The sequence below is a fragment of the Hyperoodon ampullatus genome (genome assembly GCF_949752795.1).
Source record: "Hyperoodon ampullatus genome assembly, chromosome: 1".
Lineage (NCBI taxonomy): Eukaryota > Metazoa > Chordata > Mammalia > Artiodactyla > Ziphiidae > Hyperoodon > Hyperoodon ampullatus.
In genome coordinates, this window is record NC_136914.1 from 197,773,240 (window position 1) to 197,793,298 (window position 20,059).

The window sequence follows — 20,059 nt, forward strand, 5'->3', positions numbered from 1 at the left end:
GGTGAGACAAGGGGTGTGAAAGTGTTTTGTAAAGTACAAAATGCTATGCAAATGTACCTGTCCTTACTATAACTCATCTTGTTAGATATGGCACATCACTTCAGTCAGTTGAGATCATTTTAGATGCTGTCTTCATCATTCCATATTACTAGTCCCTGCCCCACAACCGTCTCATGTCCTTGTTCAATTTAATCATCAGATCACTGTGCCTTTATATGTCATCAACAATGATTTGAATAGGTCAAAGTCAAGAATATCTGTCATGTTCTACTAAAAGATAGTATGTGACATATTATGGGTAATACCATACCAATACTTTAATTCTATAATTATTTACATGTTTACCTGACTATACTATTCTACCCACATTTCTCCATCTTGTCCAACAAGATATAATACTTTTTTAATACTCTTTCGTTCTTCTAGTCTTGCTAAGACCTACCAAAGAGAGGAACTGAAGTTGTTCTGGCATTTTTGTTTTAATGAATCCATAATAGCTCCTAATGTTCATTACTTCCTGTGATTTAAAAAGTAAATTTTAATAACACATTCTAAAATCTTGTGCCTCATCAACATCAAGTTCACTATGTTTTGTAAGGGAGAAACCACTTTCTTCATTTTCCTTCTAGAAAAACAATTTGCCTCTACCTTACACAGTTATTCAAGCATTACTTATCATCATGATCTCTCAGTATCTCTAAAAGATCATTTATATGAGCAACAAAACTTACTGCTAAGGCAGCTGGGTACTTCTGTACAATCAATCCCCTTATCTAAGGCTTCACTTCCCTCTTATCAGGGATTATTTCCTCTTGTCTTTTCTTGTTTGAAGGTTATTTTATTTGATGAAAAATAAAAAGAGAAAGAATGAGACAGAACCATTCTTCTTTTACTCTGTTACATCACTGATCCCATGTGATGAGCCTTTGGTCTTGCTATCAAAATATTTTTACAAAATCCTTTTGTTAGCCTTAGCACTTGTCAAGAGTTCAGGTTAGGAAACGGAGGTTTTCTAACACTATTTTTATAGACTTTAGTATTCTTTTATAATTAGGTATACTGTACTCTTCTCACAACCTTTGAGAGATCACAAAATAGCATGCATCCATTACTCTGTCTCCATTTTTTCCTCACTGTGTTAATTTCTGATTATATATCATGAATTTCTTTTTTTGGCGGCGGCGGGGGTTCCCTGATCAGGGGTCGAACCTGCGCCCCGTGGAGTGGAAGCGCAGTCTTAACCACTGGACCACCAGGGAAGTCACCATGAATTTCATTTTTGAAAACCTCAAATTCTCAATCCATTTTCCCAGTTATGGCCCAAGACTTGGGTTATGAGAGAGCATTTCCCTAAATATTTGTGAAATCTGATTTCCTAAAACCTCAGGCCTATTTCTGATGATTCCCCTCCCAAGCTAAAACAAACCTCAAGATGACAAATATGACATGGCTCATGACCCCTGTTACTTCTCCATCAACTATTCTACCCATTAAGAGACAAAACCATAAAGTATGATAAGTCAAGGATTTATCAGTGCATTCTGAACTGAATAATATTTAGATTAGAAAGTTTATTAGTTTCTATGCTACCTTGCCTCTGAGTTTAAAACTCTGCAACTTGGTTCTTTGTCCTTTGAAAGCCTCCAATAACATTAAATTAAGAATCTGAGATTTACAACCCACAAGACTTGATGCCTAAAATGTTTTTTTCAGAATATCCTGGCAAACCCTTCCTCATTCCCAAGAAACTCTCATAGGACCAAAAACTCTGGGTATGACACCTAAATCATTTCTGAACAAATTCCAAAGGAAAAAGGTTTTACCTTACCAGATTCAATTTAATTTGAAGTACACTCTCTCTGACTCTGTATAGTACCTCTGCCAGAACATACCAACTTCAGAAACAGGTATGTTCATCTCTGAACAGTCTTTGACCCCACATTTCATTTAAATGCTCTCTTACACTGTTTTGTAATACTCTCTAGGAACCATGCCTTAAGCCTGGGACACTAGACATTAGCTGAGATTACCACCACCACCCTCTACTTATGTTTCTTTTACCTTCATTAACCTGCTAAGATTGACTATTATTCAACAAGTTTAATCTGACATGGATTTAATGGCTTTTTATGTATAATCAGGTACACATGAGCAGAGAATTTGGGGTCCAGAGACAAATTTCATCCATTTTCAATCTTATCTTGGGCTAGTCCTGGGGACAAAAGCAGCATTCTGACAAGACTCCAGATCCCAAGTGGGCAAAATCCCCATTGTTCTGGTGCCTCTGTAAGGCAAGACAGAGGCTGAAGTCACTATGACTACAGCTGGATTAAGCCTTAAATTGTGGAATCTCTGAGAAAACAGAACCAGAGCTAAGATCACCAGAGAAAAGGCTCAATGTCCAAGAGAACAAAGGAATGGGGGACAGAATGAGCTAAGGCCTCGGGAAGAGCATATAAGAGTATCTGAAGACTCTGATTTTCAAACTAGGCTATTTTAGTAGGAGAACCAGCTTCTCAAACACATGTGGTCTGGGAGCTTTTCAGATGACAGATCCATCCTCAGATGCTGGGAACCAGGATCAGGTAAATAGTAGAGACTGGGTTTAAAGCAGGACAGATAAATTGGCATAGGATGAAGCCCTGGGCATTGAAATTTTTTAAACTCCCCAGTGACTCTAATGTGTACCCACGGTTGAGAACCATGGAGTTTATGAGAATATATAACCATTTCCTTCATAATGTCAACAAGTCAAATAATTTAAAATATAAGTTTAAGTAGTTAAAACACTTAATGGACAACTAGGTCAAACATTCACATCAATTCTTAAATTTCATGTTCTAAACAAGTTCTGATACTCTTAAAAAGAGGCAAAAAATGTTAGACCACACACCTGATTAAAACTTGAGGGCAGTGGGATGCCCTTCGCTCAGCATTCCTTCATTACGAATTAGAATGCAAATTAAGACCATGACATTGTAGGAGGCTGCTAAGCACCAACAGCCAGTCTTTTATATGCCAAAGATCAATTATACAAACCATCTCTGGCTCAGCAGAGAGTCTGATATTGTATTGGAATAATTAGTAATTATTAAATTATCTGAAGGCAAGTTACAGCGAATATTAACATTTAAAACCCCATTTACACAGTGGTAAAATTTATAATTTTAGTGAAACAAAGCATATAATTTTCACCATATCAAATTCAAAACTTTATGATGAAAATTATAACAGAACCAGAATTTTAATTTTTAAAACATTGTGAAAGTAATTAATTCAGTAGATCATCTTTAAGAAGTAACTTGAATCTATATACTTCCTGATGGCCTAGAACTACTATGAAGCAAATTCTTTTCCAGTTAATTAATGAATGTAATTAATTACTTTACCCTTTCCTAACCTTTATCAGTTACTTTGCCTTGCAAAAACAAAACCAAACAAAAGTTTTCAATTTTGAAGCAATCTGCAAAATATTCCTAAATAAAAACTGTTAAAGACTTAGTAAAAATATATATGCAAAGTGTCTTTGAAAAACCTGGACTGTAAAACAACCAATCATCTGGAATTTCTGTGAAACCATTCAATAACTCCCATACAACAGAAAGAAAGCCAAAACGATTAAAATTCAGATGGAGATATGGGTTCCAGTTACAGTTCTGCCATTAACTATCTGTATGACCTTAACCAAGTTAATTGCCTCTCTGAAAAGCAGTAACCACCTTCCAACTCGCATACGTATATGTACATGTGTGCGCACGTTTACAAAGTGTACATTAAGACTAAAGTCTACTCCAGGCCTAAAATTCTGTTTCTAGTAAAAAGACAACAGGAAGAATCTGAAGACTGTGAGTTAACTGTGTAAAGCACCAGTATTTCTGTGCTTTAGCTTTAACATATTTAAATAATCTAAAACATTTCAAATTCTGTGATAACAGGTAAGATATGAGATAGGATTTTAATATCTATAACACATATATTATCAATATTAATATAGATGCTTTCATAAGGTTCTAAAAATAGTACACTATTACCAAAAAAAAAAAATGTTATGGAAAGTCTTCACTTCCTACCACTGCACTCACCTACCACATTAAAACACCCATGTTGCTTGTGTGTCATCATTCTTCTTCTAAAATATACTCACCAGTTTCTCCCTAGCTGTTCTTTCACTTTATTGGTTGACAGACTCAAGAAAAAATGTTCTTTACCTAACTTTCCAGGACTGGGTAGGGACTGGCTGCAAATAGCAGAACTCCTAGTTAAGAGGTACTCTGGAGAGACAGCAGGCCTCACATTAGAGAATGCTTATACTCTTTCAGTTGAAAAGTAAGATGCAAGCAACTCACCATTGTTCCAAAAGGAATGGCTCTCGAAGCATGGTAATAAATGGCTATAAAATTGATGAAGAAGGCAGTGCCACACACCATAGCTGGGATGAGGAATGCACCAATGAACATCTGCTTTATCCATCTCCTTCCTGAAAGAAAAGGGAAACTATAACAATCAGAGAGCTAGGTAGACAGACAGACATATATTAATGTTTAAAAGGTGGTTATTTAGTACCAAATTATCTCATATTTTAATGTAAAGAACTTAAATTTGACATCCTAATAGCTGTTTCAAAACAACAGCTAATAAAGACCAGTCCAGCTATTCAAGTATGTCTAGTGGAAACACGCTTTTGATGTGGGTGTACTGGAAAAGAGCAATGAACTATGGTAAAATATTCTGGTGTTTTGTCCTGATTCTGCCACTGAACCACTGTGAACGTTGGTAAACCACTCAATCTTTCTGGGCTACAAGTTGGCCTAGAAAGGTGTTTTCAAACACCTAGGTGTTACTTGGAGTTCTGGAGCTTCTAAGAGGTGCCCATGAAGTCACCGGTAAAGGAAGGGCCCAGGTCCTCCAGCCCTGCTTCAACAGAACAAGTTCATTTTCAACAGTTTCACACACTGTAGTTTCATATATGCTCTCATTTGAAAAGAGGGTTACACTGCTTTAAACAAACAAACAAACAAAAATTTTAAACCCCCTGGGTTAACATTCCCTAAATTTACTCTTAGCTCTATAATTATGATTATAAACATATATTTAAATTCATTTCTATATTTCAAAAGGAGAAAACAATAGAATGTGTTTCATGAGCTTCCTCTCAGCAATTAGAACTAAATATTTATAAGTTTTACTATTTCTTTGAACCTCTTTGTATTGCCAAAATTCTATTCACTGAGAATCTATTATTTAAATACCCAAGGAAAGAATTTTTAAACTATGTAATCAAAAATTTTTTAATCAAGTTCATAATGACCAGGAGCACAACAGGAGCTATCTTTCTAACACAGCAGAGCGCAGGAGCAAGCACACCTCCGGGACGCATCTTCATACTGTTCAGAAACGTAATGTAAAGATTGAACATGGGATCACTATTAAAGTTCAGCCCCACAACCATAAGCAACAGGACCCAAACAGAAAGTGCTACAGGAAAAACAAGCAATATCCTAACTTTTATTTTCTTCTATATAAAGTTCTTTTCAAACATCTGTCTCATAGAATTACTACCCCAGATCTTGACATTCTTGCAGAAAAACTCCTTGATTCTGAACTTTTGCCTCTATTTAATTTCTTTCTCAGGTACGTTTCAAGAACCCCTCCTTTCTAAACTAATACTCAGCATTTGAACAACAACGCAAAAAGGGTAAGAACAAATTTAAATGATTATTTCTCTTATTAAATTCCAACCCTTTCCTAGCATTCTCTTTTCCTGCACTTTCCATTATCTTCTCAGATTCAGACATGGGTTAATAAATTCTATATTCAGCTATATTCAACTCTCTCTCTTTCTCCCTTTCCCTCCAACAGTCAAAAAGAATCCCACGTACATTCCACTGGGTACAATCAGTAGCCCAGGCATCTGCATTGTGCTTCCTACTGCTCCCCAACACCCTTGGAGACTCTGGTCTTTAAATTGGGTCTGGAGCACTATCCAGTGCACTGAGGAGAGTATGAAGTCTTTGAGCTCCACTGTAGTTCAGATCCTGAGATAACCTGAAGAATTCTTGATTCTCTGGGCTGACCTCTATATTCACCTGGCTTTAGGGATCGCTCAGACAAAATATCAGGACATGATGAGACCTCCTCAGGGCACTGTCAATCAGAAAATAACCTTTAGATTATTCCTGGTAAGATCTGATACTCCTAGGCTTAGGTCTGAACTCTGTCAACTTTCAAGAATAAGTATAGTAAAGTTAAGTTTGGTTGTGTGTTCTTAACTTGCAATTGGACTAAAAGCAAATTTATGTCCAAGGATGAATAAATTTCCTGTTTTGAGTAATCTGTTTCTGCTGTGGAGACTTTTCTGGATGTCATAAACTGTACAATTCTTAGCCTAACTAGTTTTCAGGTTAAATTCAAAGTAGGAGTTACCTTAGGCATCCTTATTTCCTCAGGATGGTAGACCTGTGTGCTAAGACTCATTTCCCATATCTAGACGTAGAACAGAGAAACTGAACAGCTAACTAAAATAGTCAGGAATCTGCAACGATACTCCCTCAGGCAATCCAGAGAACTATCTCTGCTGAAGGTATACATCACATTAAGTCTGGTAGGACCAATTTTTAAAAAAAGCCATGGTAAACCAGGATATCCTGAGGGAATTTTAAATGCTCTGAGCTCCTACAGACGATACGTCCAGTCTACTAAAAGAAGGCAGGATTCCCTAATGATGTCACTGCATAGGATGGGCTGGGAAAATCACATTAAGAAGTCTCTATCCTTAGGAATATAATTTTAATGTCTTTCAACAACCCGTCATTCATAAACTAAAATATGCAAATCTACTACTTTTAGCACGTTTCTGACTCCAAACAATTACAGGGGGAAAAAAGGAACTTAAAAACCCTGAATGCCATCACAGAAACAAACACCAAGGAGCAGTATCCTCGTATCATCCATGTATACCCCGTCATTTCCAGGTCACAATAGTAAAGAAGCAAGGGGGTATTCAAGATGAAGCTCTCTTAGCAAAAGATTGTGACAGAAAATCTTTGTGCATGTCCTTTGATAAGTATTTAAGAGTCAACAGAAGTAAACAGATTTCCTTCCTATGCTCCTTCACTGCCTAGACATTTATCCATAAACCATGAAACATGACTTTACACTCGGCTATGAAGTTATATATTCTATGTGGAAACCTCCCATGGAACACTACTAGGGAACTAGGCACCTGAAAGCAAAATAATATCAATAACTTAAATACACTCTCTCCTACATGTTCCTCAGGACTAATTCACAGTGGACAATGGAGAAATCTATTCATTATTCATAATTTTAGGAAATAAAATGCAAGGATTCCATAAAAGCAAATTAGAACATATAATAGGTTTGGTGGAGATTATGTGAAATGGGATAACAAAGGACTTTACAATGGCTGTACTGCCCATTTTAAATTCCATATACCTCACAGTGTAATATTAGCATCTATAATTAAAAATACAAAGCAGTAACTCATAAATTACCTCCTTGTCTAGCATACAGACTTCCTCCAAAATAACCATTCACTGGAGATGTAGCAGCATAGACAAATATGGCTGTACTGAGCATTGACCCCCTCCTAAAAAGGCAAAACAACACATATGATAAACTAAAACCAACGATTTAAAGAAAATATCATATAGTCTATCACATTAACATTAGTTTAATTTCAAAAATAAATTTAACAGGAACACAAAAATATCCTTCTGGACTGCAAAGGACCTCAAAAGGTTGCCTAGTGAATGAATTTCTAGTTAAAATTGCACTTAAATAATAACAGACTGATCCTCATTCTTTTTAAATTTCAAGTTAAATTTCATAATATTCTAAACAAATATTTCACATTTCTTTGGCAAACATATTAGAAGCTGGCACTAAAACTGTTTTGCAACCCTGTGAACCAATCATATCATATGGAAAAGGATATTCATCTGTTAAGAAAAATAATTACACTATTCCTCTTCATAATTTAACTGCTGGAGATTCTTGCCTGCTGATAGAAATAAAATGGAAGTACTATAACCTATATTATTGCTATTACTTTAAATGGTATAATACTGAGACTTTTCCTATTTAGTTTCCTTTACACTGTTAAAAACGTTTTTAAAAATCCATAGGTCCACAAATCAACATTAACTCAGATCAACAATTTCTAACCTCCTCTTCCAATAATGATATCTAAGCAATTCAGACCAACTCTCCTATTGAATAAAACTGGACAAAATATTTTAAATGCCTAATTGCAAACAGAAATACTAAAATGATAAAATGACAGTATCATTTACCATAATATAGAAATGTACTTAACTCACTAAAAATAAAAATCATTTCTGAAACTCACCACAACTAGGAAGGTAAAAGACTATAGATAGAAAATATAACCTTGTCAGCTTGAGATAAAGAATACTATTTTAAATAGAATTTACAAGAGTATCACACTAATGTGTGCACTGGAAGGATATAGAAAATATAACCTTGTCAGCTTGAGATAAAGAATACTATTTTAAATAGAATTTACAAGAGTATCACACTAATGTGTGCACTGGAAGGATATACAACTTTCAAACATTAACCACCTTCTGGATAATAATTATTATTACATTCCATTGTCCACCTACAAAGGCATCATACAGTCTTGAAACATGTACCACTCTTCCGTACAAACAATTATGTTCCATTTCTTAAAGAAGATACATAAGTTAAAACACTGCAATATTTAATTACATCAATATATAGCTAAATACAAGTGTGGCATAATATAAAAGTCTGTCATTCCCATGTTTAGAAGACTGTGGGTCTCTCAATATCAATCAGTTTAAAAACCAGATTTGCCCACAGCCAACATCATTCTCAATGGTGAAAAACTGAAACCATTTCCTCTAAGATCAGGAACAAGACAAGGCTGTCCACTCTCACCACTGTTATTCAACATAGTTTTGGAAGTTTTAGCCACAGCAATCAGAGAAGAAAAAGGAATAAAAGGAATCCAAATCAGAAAAGAAGAAGTAAGATTGTCACCAGTTGCAGATGACATGATACTATACATAGAGAATCCTAAAGATGCTACCAGAAAACTACTAGAGCTGATCAATGAATTTGGTAAAGAAGCAGGATACAAAATTAACACACAGAAATCTCCTGCATTCCTATACACTAAGGATGAAAACTCTGAAAGAGAAATTAAGGAAACACTCCCATTTGCCATTGCAACAAAAAGAATAAAATACCTAGGAATAAACCTACCTAAGGAGACAAAAGACCTGCATGCAGAAAACTATTAGACACTGATGAAAGAAATTAAAGATGATACAAATAGATGGAGAGATATACCATGTTCTTGGATTGGAAGAATCAACACTGTGAAAATGACTACATTACCCAAAGCAATCTACAGATTCAATGCGATCCCTATCAAACTATCAATGGCATTTTTCAGAGAACTAGAACAAAAAATTTCACAATTTATATGGAAACACAAAAAAACCCGAATAGCCAAAGCAATCTTGAGAAAGAAAAACAGAGCTGGAGGAATCAGGCTCCCCGACTTCAGACTATACTACAAAGCTACAGAAATCAAGACAGTATGGTACTGGCCCAAAACAGAAATATAGATCAATGGAACAGGATAGAAAGTGCAGAGATAAACCCACACCCATATGGTCACCTTGTTTTTGATAAAAGAGGCAAGAATATACAATGGAGAAAAGACAGTCCCTTCAATAAGTGGTGCTGGGAAAACTGGGCAGCTACATGTAAAAGAATGAAATTAGAACACTCCCTAACACCATACACAAAAATAAACTCAAAATGGAATAAAGACCTAAATGTAAGGCCAGACAGTATAAAACTCTTAGAGGAAAACATAGGCAGAACACTCTATGACATAAATCACAGCAAGATCCTTTTTGACCCATTTCCTAGAGAAATGGAAATAAAAACAAAAATAAACAAATGGGACCTAATCAAACTTAAAAGCTTTTGTACAGCAAAGGAAACCATGAACAAGACAAAAAGACAACCCTCAGAATGGGAGAAAATATTTGCAAATGAAACAACTGACAAAGGATTAATCTCCAAAATTTACAAGCAGCTCATGCAGCTCAGTATCAAAAAAAAAACGACCCAATCCAAAAATGGGCAGAAGACCTAAACAGACATTTCTCCAAAGAACATATACAGATTGACAAAAAACACATGAAAGGATGCTCAACATCACTAACCATTAGAGAAATGTAAATCAAAACTACAATGAGGTATCACCTTACACTAGTCACAATGGCCATCATCAAAAAATCTACAAACAATGCTGTAGAGGGTGTGGAGAAAAGGGAACCCTCCTGTACTGTTGGTGGGAATGTAAATTGATACAGCCACTATGGAGAACAGTATGGAGGTTTCTTAAAAGACTAAAAACAGAACTACCATACGACCCAGCAATCCCACTACTGGGCATATACCCTGAGAAAATCATAATTCAGAAAGAGTCATGTACCACAATGTTCATTGCAGCTCTACTTACAATAGCCAGGACATGGAAGCAACTTAAGTGTCCACCAACAGATGAATGGATAAAGAAGACGTGGAACATATATACAATGGAATATTACTCAGCCATAAAAAGAAACGAAATTGAACTATTTGTAGTGAGGTGGATGGACCCAGAGACTGTCATACAGAGTGAAGTAAATCAGAAAAAGAAAAATAAATACCGTATGCTAACACATATATATGGACTCTTAAAAAAAATGGTTCTGAAGAAACTAGGGGCAGGACAGAAATAAAGATGTAGATGTAGAGAGTGGACTTGAGGACACAGGGAGTGGGAAGGGTAAGCTGGGATGAAGTGAGAGAGTGGCATGGACTTATATATACTACCAAATGTAAAACAGATAGCTAGTGGGAAGCAGCCACATAGCACAGGGGGATCAGCTCAGTGCTTTGTGACCACCTAGAAGGGTGGGATAGGGAGGGTGGGAGGGAGACGCAAGAGGGAGGAGATATGGGGATATATGTATATGTATAGCTGAATCACTATGTTATAAAGCAGAAACTAACACACCATTGTAAAGCAATTATACTCCAATAAAGATGTTAAAAAATCAAGTAAATAAATAAATAAAAATAAAAAATAAAAACCAGATTTGTTTTTTCAAGTATCCAATTAAACACTGCAGGTACTAACTTATTTCTTCCAGACTATCATTAACAAATTGATCCATTCTGTTTATAACTGGGTGTGTGACCACTGACAGAGAGTTCAAAAAGGCTGCTCATGTGACTGAGAGTCCAAAATGACTACCAGCGGGTTAAGTTTGTAGTCCCCAGAGACATTTCCACTAAATGGAAGTGTGAGTATAAGTTACAGTTTTAAAAATCAGACATACCCTTGCACCTCTTTGTTCATAAATATTTTATGGGTATTTTCTACCCAAAATAGACCATTTTCATCTAATCTGCTGAAGTGGGGAACTGTCCTCCTTGTTCATCTCTCCAAGACTGGGGGTGGGGGGGAGAGGGTGATATCTAAGTAGCTGCTTCACCTACACTTGCCATCTCACCACTGCAAAGCAAGTTTCAACACAGCAGCTGCATTTTACCAGACTCACCCATACCTTCTCAAGCACCACGCCTTCCCAAGGGTTACTATCACACTAACTGGCATCCCTACATTGATGCTGATCCTCTACCTATCTAAATATTTTTTTCTTCCCTGACTGCTATGACCATCATTGAGCAAAGTAATTTTCACATGTTACATTATCTGCTTTTTATCCTCTAGAATCCTTTAGATTCCTACTCTGGAGTGAGTCTTACAAACTTTATGTGCAAGTTTTTCATTTTCTCACCTCTTTGCATTTTTACTATCTCTATCTTCATTTCTACAGCCCAGAAAATTAAGAGACACGTTCTGGAGTAAGAGTGCCTAGGTTCAAATCCCAGCTTACTAACACCCTTTACTAATAGCTGTGTGATCTTACTCAAATTACTTAACCTCCCTGAGCTTTACTCTTCTCATCTGTGGGATGGAGATAAGAATAGTCCCTTTATGGGGCTGACGTGAGGATTAAATGAGCTAATGAGCATAAAGCTCCTAACACGGAACCTCAATAATGTTAGTCATTTTGATATCATAATAATACTGATATAATAATACTCACAGCTGTAGTACTTACCATGTAAATGATTAAGTATGTTCACTTCAAATAAGCACAACGTAGAACAACTATCGATAATAATGACAGGCTAAAATAACAATGCATGACTTGCCTACTAATACCATCTATTAGATGCGGTTTCTTATTTCTAAAAGCTGCTGAAGGTCTATAAGCAGAACAGCTTTGGAATTAAAAAATGAACTGCCAACACTGTAACCCTAACATTTGAGAAGGAACAAAGCAAAAACTTGGATTCTAGGAGAGGTTACCCACTACTAACTTATAAGACTGTGACTACTCCAAAGAAGACATACAGATGGCCAAGAAGCACATGAAAAGCTGCTCAACATCACTAATTATTAGAGAAATGCAAATCAAAACTACAATGAGGTATCACCTCACACCAGTTAGAATGGGCATCATCAGCAAATCTACAAACAACAAATGCTGGAGGGGGTGTAGGGAAAAGGGAACCCTCTTGCACTGTTGGTGGGGATGTAAATTGATACAGCCACTATGGAGAACAGTATGGTGGCTCCTTAAAAAACTAAAAATAGAACTACCATATGACCCAGCAATCCCACTACTGGGCATATACCCAGAGAAAACCATAATTCAAAAAGAATTACTACCCCAATGTTCACTGCAGCACTATTTACAATAGCCAGGTCATGGAAGCAACCTAAATGCCCACTGACAGATGAATGGATAAAGAAGATGTGGTACATATATACAATGGAATATTACTCAGCCATAAAAAGGAACGAAATGGGGTCATTTGTAGAGACATGGATGGATCTAAAGACTGTCATACAGAGTGAAGTAAGTCAGAAAGAGAACAACAAATATCGTATATTAACACATATATGTGGAACCTAGAAAAATGGCACAGATGAACCAGTTTGCAGGGCAGAAATAGAGACACAGATGTAGAGAACAAACATCTGGACACCAAGGGGGGAAAGTGGTGGGGGGTGGTGATGGTGGTGGGATGAATTGGGAGACTGGGACTAACATATATACACTAATATGTATAAAATGGGTAACTAATAAGAACGTGCTGTATAAAAAATAAATAAAATTCAAAACTTCAAGAAAAAAAGACTGTGACTATACAGTCAGTGTCAATTCCGTAGTGATGCATTTAATCCAGTATTTAATGTAAAGCATGACTTCTTGAAAGATTTGAAATGCTTTTCTTGAATTTGGGATTTCATTTGAAATATATTATATCCTAAAATAAGAACTACCGACCAGAACACTGAAGTTTAGGTTTTGGCTAATTATTTTAAGGTTTATGCGGTAAATAAATTACAAAGGTTATATTAAAGAAATATGACAGAAACTACAGAGAAATAACTTTGTTGATTAATACACATTCACTGCAGTTCAACAAGCACTGATTGAGTACCTTGCATATACGAAGTTCTTGAGGTACTCTCAGAATGCAAAGATAAGACCCAGTCCTTGCTCTCAAGGAGCTTACTGTCCAGTGGAAGAAACAGCAATTTTGTATAGTTAAATATTTAATATACAACTAAAGAGCCATGCTTTCAGCAAAACAATTTACTGCTTGTCCACCAAATGCCAAGCACATTTAAGCAAGAAGGCATCATGAACTGAAACAGAGGTACAAGATGTAACTGGGGACAAGTGTCATTCTGACTGAGGACTTAATGGGGTGGCATCTATACCCCAGGCTCAGAGCATGTTTGCTTTGCTGAGGTCATGGTTCTCTGAGCACAGGTTATAGGGCTACTAAATAGGGACTTGAGATCTTGGTGAATGTACAACTTTTCCTTATGATCCAAAGGCCTCACATCAAGAATTTCTTGCAGGACTTCTCTGGTGGCGCAGTGGTTAAGAATCCGCCTGCCAATGCAGGGGACACGGGTTCGAGCCCTGGTCTGGGAAGATTCCACATGCTGCAGAGCAATTAAGCCCATACGCCACAACTACTGAGCCTGTACTCTAGAGCCCGCGAGCCACAACTACTGAGCCCGTCTGCCACAACTACTGAAGCCCACGCGCCTAGAGTCCATGCTCTGCAATAAGAGAAGCCACCACAGTGAGAAGCCCGTGCACCGCAACGAAGGGTAGCCCCCTCTCGCCACACCTAGAGAAAGACGCACGCAGCAACAAAGACCCAACGTATCCAAAAATAAATAAATTTATCAAAAAAAAAGAATTTCTTGCAACTGGTTCAGTTTTCAAAGAAAAAATGTACCAGAAAACCATGTAAAGATAGGATAAGAAGTCATCCAATTGTTTTTCTAACCTCATGTGCCTTTTCCACCACTCTTTTTACTGTTATTTACAATGCTTTCTTCTGTCTGTAGAGTCTACAAGTTTTGGAGGCAGATGTGAAGTACTAACTCAGTAAATGTGTAATCCTTGTGCGTTTCTTATGAAGACCTAATTGGATCTTCAGATTTCAAAAAAGTGCCTATTCACTTTGTCAAACAACTCTGATTTGTAACTAATTCTGCTCATACCTCTAATGGAATATAATCTTTATAACCAACCAACATGTTCAGTAAGGCTAATAATTTTAGGATATAACAGACAAATATACTTACAGCTAAAGAATACTGCTCATTATTTAATTTGTTTGCAATAATGATATTTAGGCTATTTAAATTCTAAGATAATTGAAATCAGCAAATATTTAATTATGATTGACTTAAAGGTTCCAATTATTAAAACTATTCAAGAACAACAAAAAAGTAATAAAGTTAAGCACATGAACTTACTCTGTATACAAATCTTCTATCATTGCAACAATAATAACAATGAGAGACACAGCAAATATCTGACATCCAGAACCAATGAGAGAGGAAAATATCAGCGGGTGACTTGATGGTCTAAATACATCTCCATGCACCTGCTTCCATCCATACTCATCTCCTAGGTCTCTATCCTATATACATATATATGTTGAGAGAAAAGAAAATAATTCAGAATGAAATTAAAATACATAAAATAGGTAAAAATTTACAATTACTGTCGTAAGTTCCCTCACTACAAATTTAAAGGTATTAAAAGGGTTTCAAAATACCAAGAAAAGACATTTGTTCAAATTTAAAATAATTTCTGCCTTAATAACTTATAATGTTAAAGTGTTGTAATATTACTGAGGCTCAGGAAGGTGGATCCTGGTTGTACTCAGAGAATCTCAAAGAATGGAAAAAGAAAAGGTCTAGGCGCAAAAAGAAATGGTCAAACTGGGAGAAAAGCCCAATGGCTCTCTGAATGTTACATTCAGACACTACTCTTGACCTTTACATCATGACTAAGGCTCACATATGAGTGGGGGCCAGGTGGAGAGCAAAACTGAAGAAGATTAAAACCAGTACTAGATGGCCTAGCAATGCAGAAATCTCCCTTATAGCCTGGAGCCTAAGAAAATACATAGGGAGTATATCAAATAGTTAAATATCATTTAACTGTCTATAGCATTTTTTAAAAAGGATTCAATTTTGCCTTTTCAACCCAAGTAAGCAAGTATCCAAAACAGTGTTTCTTAAGAAATATCAGTCCCTCAAGATAATCTTCGTGGCTTTTTTGGCCTTGGCGGGGGCTGGGTAGGGGGGTCCTGGTCAGCTATGTTTGAGAGGCACCAAATATTTCATCTACCCTCTGATACTTCACAATACACATGAGCATATTAAAATTTTAGTTTGTTTAACTGTTTTCCAAACTTATTTAATGATGGAGCATATCTACACAGAGTAGCCATTAACAACTGAATCACTCTGCTGTACACTTGAAACCAACACAACATTGTAAATTAACCACACTTCAATTAGGAAAAAAAAAAAAAAAAAAAGAATAGCCATTAACATTCTCTGGCAGTCCAGTGGTTAGGACTCCAAGCTTCCACTGCTTAGGGCACGGGTTCAATCCCTGGTCAAGAACTAAGATCCTGCAAGCCACACAGTGCAGCCAAAAAAATTAAAAACAAAAAAACACCACTTTTGCTCATTTACGACACTGTTCTACAATTTAGTAAAAATAATTTAGAAACAACCCTCCCCTTTGAACCTACTAAACTAAATGTAAATCAATCCTTCCACCTACTCCCTTAATTTTATGCAATACTTAACAGCATTAGAAAGATACCAATACAAGTCTACGACCTCCTAGCTGCAATTCTGAAATCAAAAGCTCTGAAAAGTGAAAAGTCTGCCTCACAAGTTTGACATATCCTTATTTGGTGGCAAATCTTGGAGCGAACTAACAAGAGGTTATTTATACTGTTTATTTATCCCACTTAGGGTGAACATTCATATGTTTTGCTGAAAACACATTAATATATTTGATTATAGGACATGTAATCAGGGCATGTAAAAACATTAAAATATTTGGTTAGAGACCCCTCAGGGAGCTTTCTACCTTTCTAAAACCTGAAAATTCTGAATTCTAAAGCTTATCTGACCTCAGGATTATGGACTTGCTTCCAACATTCAATAACACTGAGTTAAATTATTTTAAAAATACAATGTAAAATGTTTGCTTACCATGTCATCCATTTCTTCTTCTTTACTGTACCGGGCATAATCTTTTCTTAAAGTTCTCATTAAAATCATTGAAACTAAGCCCACCAAGAAGATAACCATCATGAAGGAGTTGAAAATTGAAAACCAGTGAATCTAAAATAACAGAAAATAAAATATTACTTACTTGAAATACCAGTTACAAAATTCATAGGTTTCATGAGGACAATGGGATGTTAATGCAAAAAAACCCCACAAAAGTCTTCTAAAAACTTTTACATGAAAAGCCAAAACTAAAATATACTGGGAAAGAGTAATCAAAGGGATTGGCTTTCTTTCCAGTAAGCTTTAGATGCATTAAAAGTATGATACTGTTTACACGGATTATCACAATCAAATTTATTGTACAAATAAAATACAATTTGGCCACACGGAATATGCTATTCAGCATTAGAGAGAAAGAACATGGGTTTTGGAGTCAAACAGGTCTGAGTTTTAACACAGGCCCTGACCCCAGTTTTCTTACATCAAAAATGAAGGAAATAATACTATATCGTAAGTGATTTGTATGGTTTAATACATATATAAACTGTACGGCACCGTGACTGGCGCAGAGCAGTAAATACTCAATAAATTTTAGTTCCCTTCCCTCTAACTAAGCAACAACCTGAAAACCTCTTTAAAATTATAAGACTAAACCATCATAGCTGCCCGCCATGAACTTAGGCCACCTTCCTGAATGACCTGCTTCACTTGCTTCCAGTTCATCCTCTTCACCCTGCCGCCACCATCATGCACTCCTCTCCAAAGCAGCTATCCATGGTACAGAGAACTCTGAGGTACCCTATAGTTTCTCAATGCCCCCAAGGCTCTTTTTTTTTTTTTTTTTTGCGGTACGCAGGCCTCTCACTGTTGTGGCCTCTCCCGCTGCGGAGCACAGGCTCCGGACGCGCAGGCTCAGTGGCCATGGCTCATGGGCCCAGCCGCTCCGCGGCATGTGCGATCCTCCCGGACCAGGGCACGAACCCATGTCCCCTGCATCGGCAGGTGGACTCTCAACCACTGTGCCACCAGGGAAGCCCCCCACAAGGCTCTTGACTTAGATTCTACCCACACATTTGTCACAAAATTATGTCCAGATTCAGTACATCTGACTTCAACTGTCTGTGGCACTGTCCAGCAATTCCTTTATATTTTAATTCCCAAAATTTCCTTATGGATAGTTCCAAAATTTCTCTTCTCTCTCAATTTCATTTATTTTTCCCTTCCTATTTCCATGCCATCACCTCATACCTGATAGCTCTAATGGCCTCCTAGTTGACGACCTTTATGTTTGTTCTTTCTCCTTCCTTTCAATCTATCCGACAAAAGCTTATCCAGCAAATCTTTCTGAAACATCATGTTCATATATCACTTCTCTATTCTAAAACTTACAGTGACATTCCCTGTTTTCTCACATAACAAACCTAAGCTATTTTCCCTAATATTCTGTACCCCTTGTAAGACGGCCACCTCAGCTTAACTAGCCAACCTTTCTTTCCTCTGTATCTTATATTCCAATCAGGCCTACCATTCCTCAATGACCTAAAAGTACAGCTTATTCACTTCCACCTCTGTATCCTTCTCAGAATTTCTTCTCACATGGGATCCACTTCTATCTACCTTTGTAAATTCTATCTACAATTTAAAACCCAACTCAAAACCCCTCTCCTCCATAAAACCTCTCATACACATATTTTAATTATTCACAGATATTCTCCTGCTCTAAACATCTACAGATACATAGAATATTTAACATAAAGGAGGTACTGTTCTGTACAATTAGGATTTTAATTAGATTTTAACTTGGGCTAACATGCTGAGCATGTGCACTAAAGTGAAAAGCAGTACTGGCTGTTATCCACCCCGAGGCTTCAGGCAACTGATAAACTATGGCTTCCCCTGAAAAACAAGGGGCAGTCAACTGCCTCTGCCTCTTCATAAGGTCATTTCTTCCTTCATTCAACAATTTATTTATTAAATACCTATTGAAATTATAAAGGATATAATGAATGCATTATATTTTGAAATATTTACCAAAAAGGGTTGTATAAATTTATCACAAAAGTATCACTTAAGATTTATAAATGCAGGCTATAATAATAGGCTTTTCCAAAGGTTTGATTTTGTTTCTACTCTGGGAAATTAATGACCCAGAAAAGGACAAGAGAGAAAAAAATTTACATACATACACATATATATATACATATATATATAACTCATATCTCTTTTCAGTCAATTTATCAAATTTTTGAAGGTTTATATAGTTACTACTTAGTAATAAGAAAGATACACCCCAAAATGCAAAAATTTCTAGCAAAGCTCTCTATCTTCTAATCTAAGATACAAACATTAAACTAATACAGATTATAATGTACTACTAATAACCTGACATTTTATAATATTCCTTTATCCCCCAAATTATAAAATGTTGTATGATTCTGAAATTGTTAACCAAGGGAAATATTTCTTTAAAACAATAAAGTAATGAGCTGTCACAGAGGGGTTACTAACCCTACGAACTGCTGACTTCAGCACCCCTAGTGTTGCTAATCCGAAAGCAGCACCCCAGGTTTGTCATAAATGTTAGAACACTGGAGATTAACTAACTATACCACCAGGGCTGCCTCTTCCTGAGCACGTGAACCAGGTGCTTTATATACACTGTCAAATGGAATTTCACAACAACTCTGCAAGGTGTATAACCCCTGCTTCACTACTGAAAAGAAGCTGAACAACTCAGTCATCTAACCACAGTTACAGTAAATGGCAGAGACAGAGTCTGTATCCAGCTGGGGCTCCTAAGTCTGTGTTTGTAGTCACTGTATTAGAAACAATCCCAACTCTTACACAGTAGATCCCATCCACTCCTGCCTACTCAAGGAAAGTGCTTCAGTAATTCTCCCCCATCTCCTGAATCATCAGTTTTGTACTCTCTACTGAACCCCATCAACATAACAAACATATTTTTCTTACCTTTCAAAAAAAAAAAAAAAAACCCAAAACAAACCCCCACCCTCCTCCTGATTCCATCTTTCCTACTGGCTACTACACCATTTCTGCACTCCCTTTAGTAGCAAACTTGCTGCCTCCAATTCCTCTCCTCCCACTCCCTCTTAGACCAGCTCTGTTGAGATTTTGCCCCACCACTACACCAAACCTGCTCTTTGTCAAGTTCACTGACGACCCCAGATGAATCAACAGGTACTTTCAGTACTCATCTTACCTGACCCATCAGCAACAATTCAGAACTAATCTTTCTATCCTCTGTGACAGACTTTCCTCTCTTGGCTTCCAAGGTACCATACAATCTTTTTTTCGCCCCATACCTTACCAATA

General features: G+C 36.6%; 1 protein-coding gene across 1 annotated transcript in view; it reads right to left on the reverse strand.

Moving 5' to 3' along the window:
• TM9SF3 (transmembrane 9 superfamily member 3) overlaps window positions 1-20,059 on the reverse strand; it is a gene marked incomplete at both ends in the record, with an annotated part of 72,056 nt that overhangs the window by 26,941 nt on the left and 25,056 nt on the right. The window contains 4 exons of the mRNA XM_079698895.1: window positions 4,347-4,477; window positions 7,515-7,609; window positions 14,939-15,105; window positions 16,706-16,837. Of these exons, the coding sequence (XP_079555021.1) occupies window positions 4,347-4,477; window positions 7,515-7,609; window positions 14,939-15,105; window positions 16,706-16,837 (525 nt within the window). The remainder of the gene's footprint in view (window positions 1-4,346; window positions 4,478-7,514; window positions 7,610-14,938; window positions 15,106-16,705; window positions 16,838-20,059) is intronic.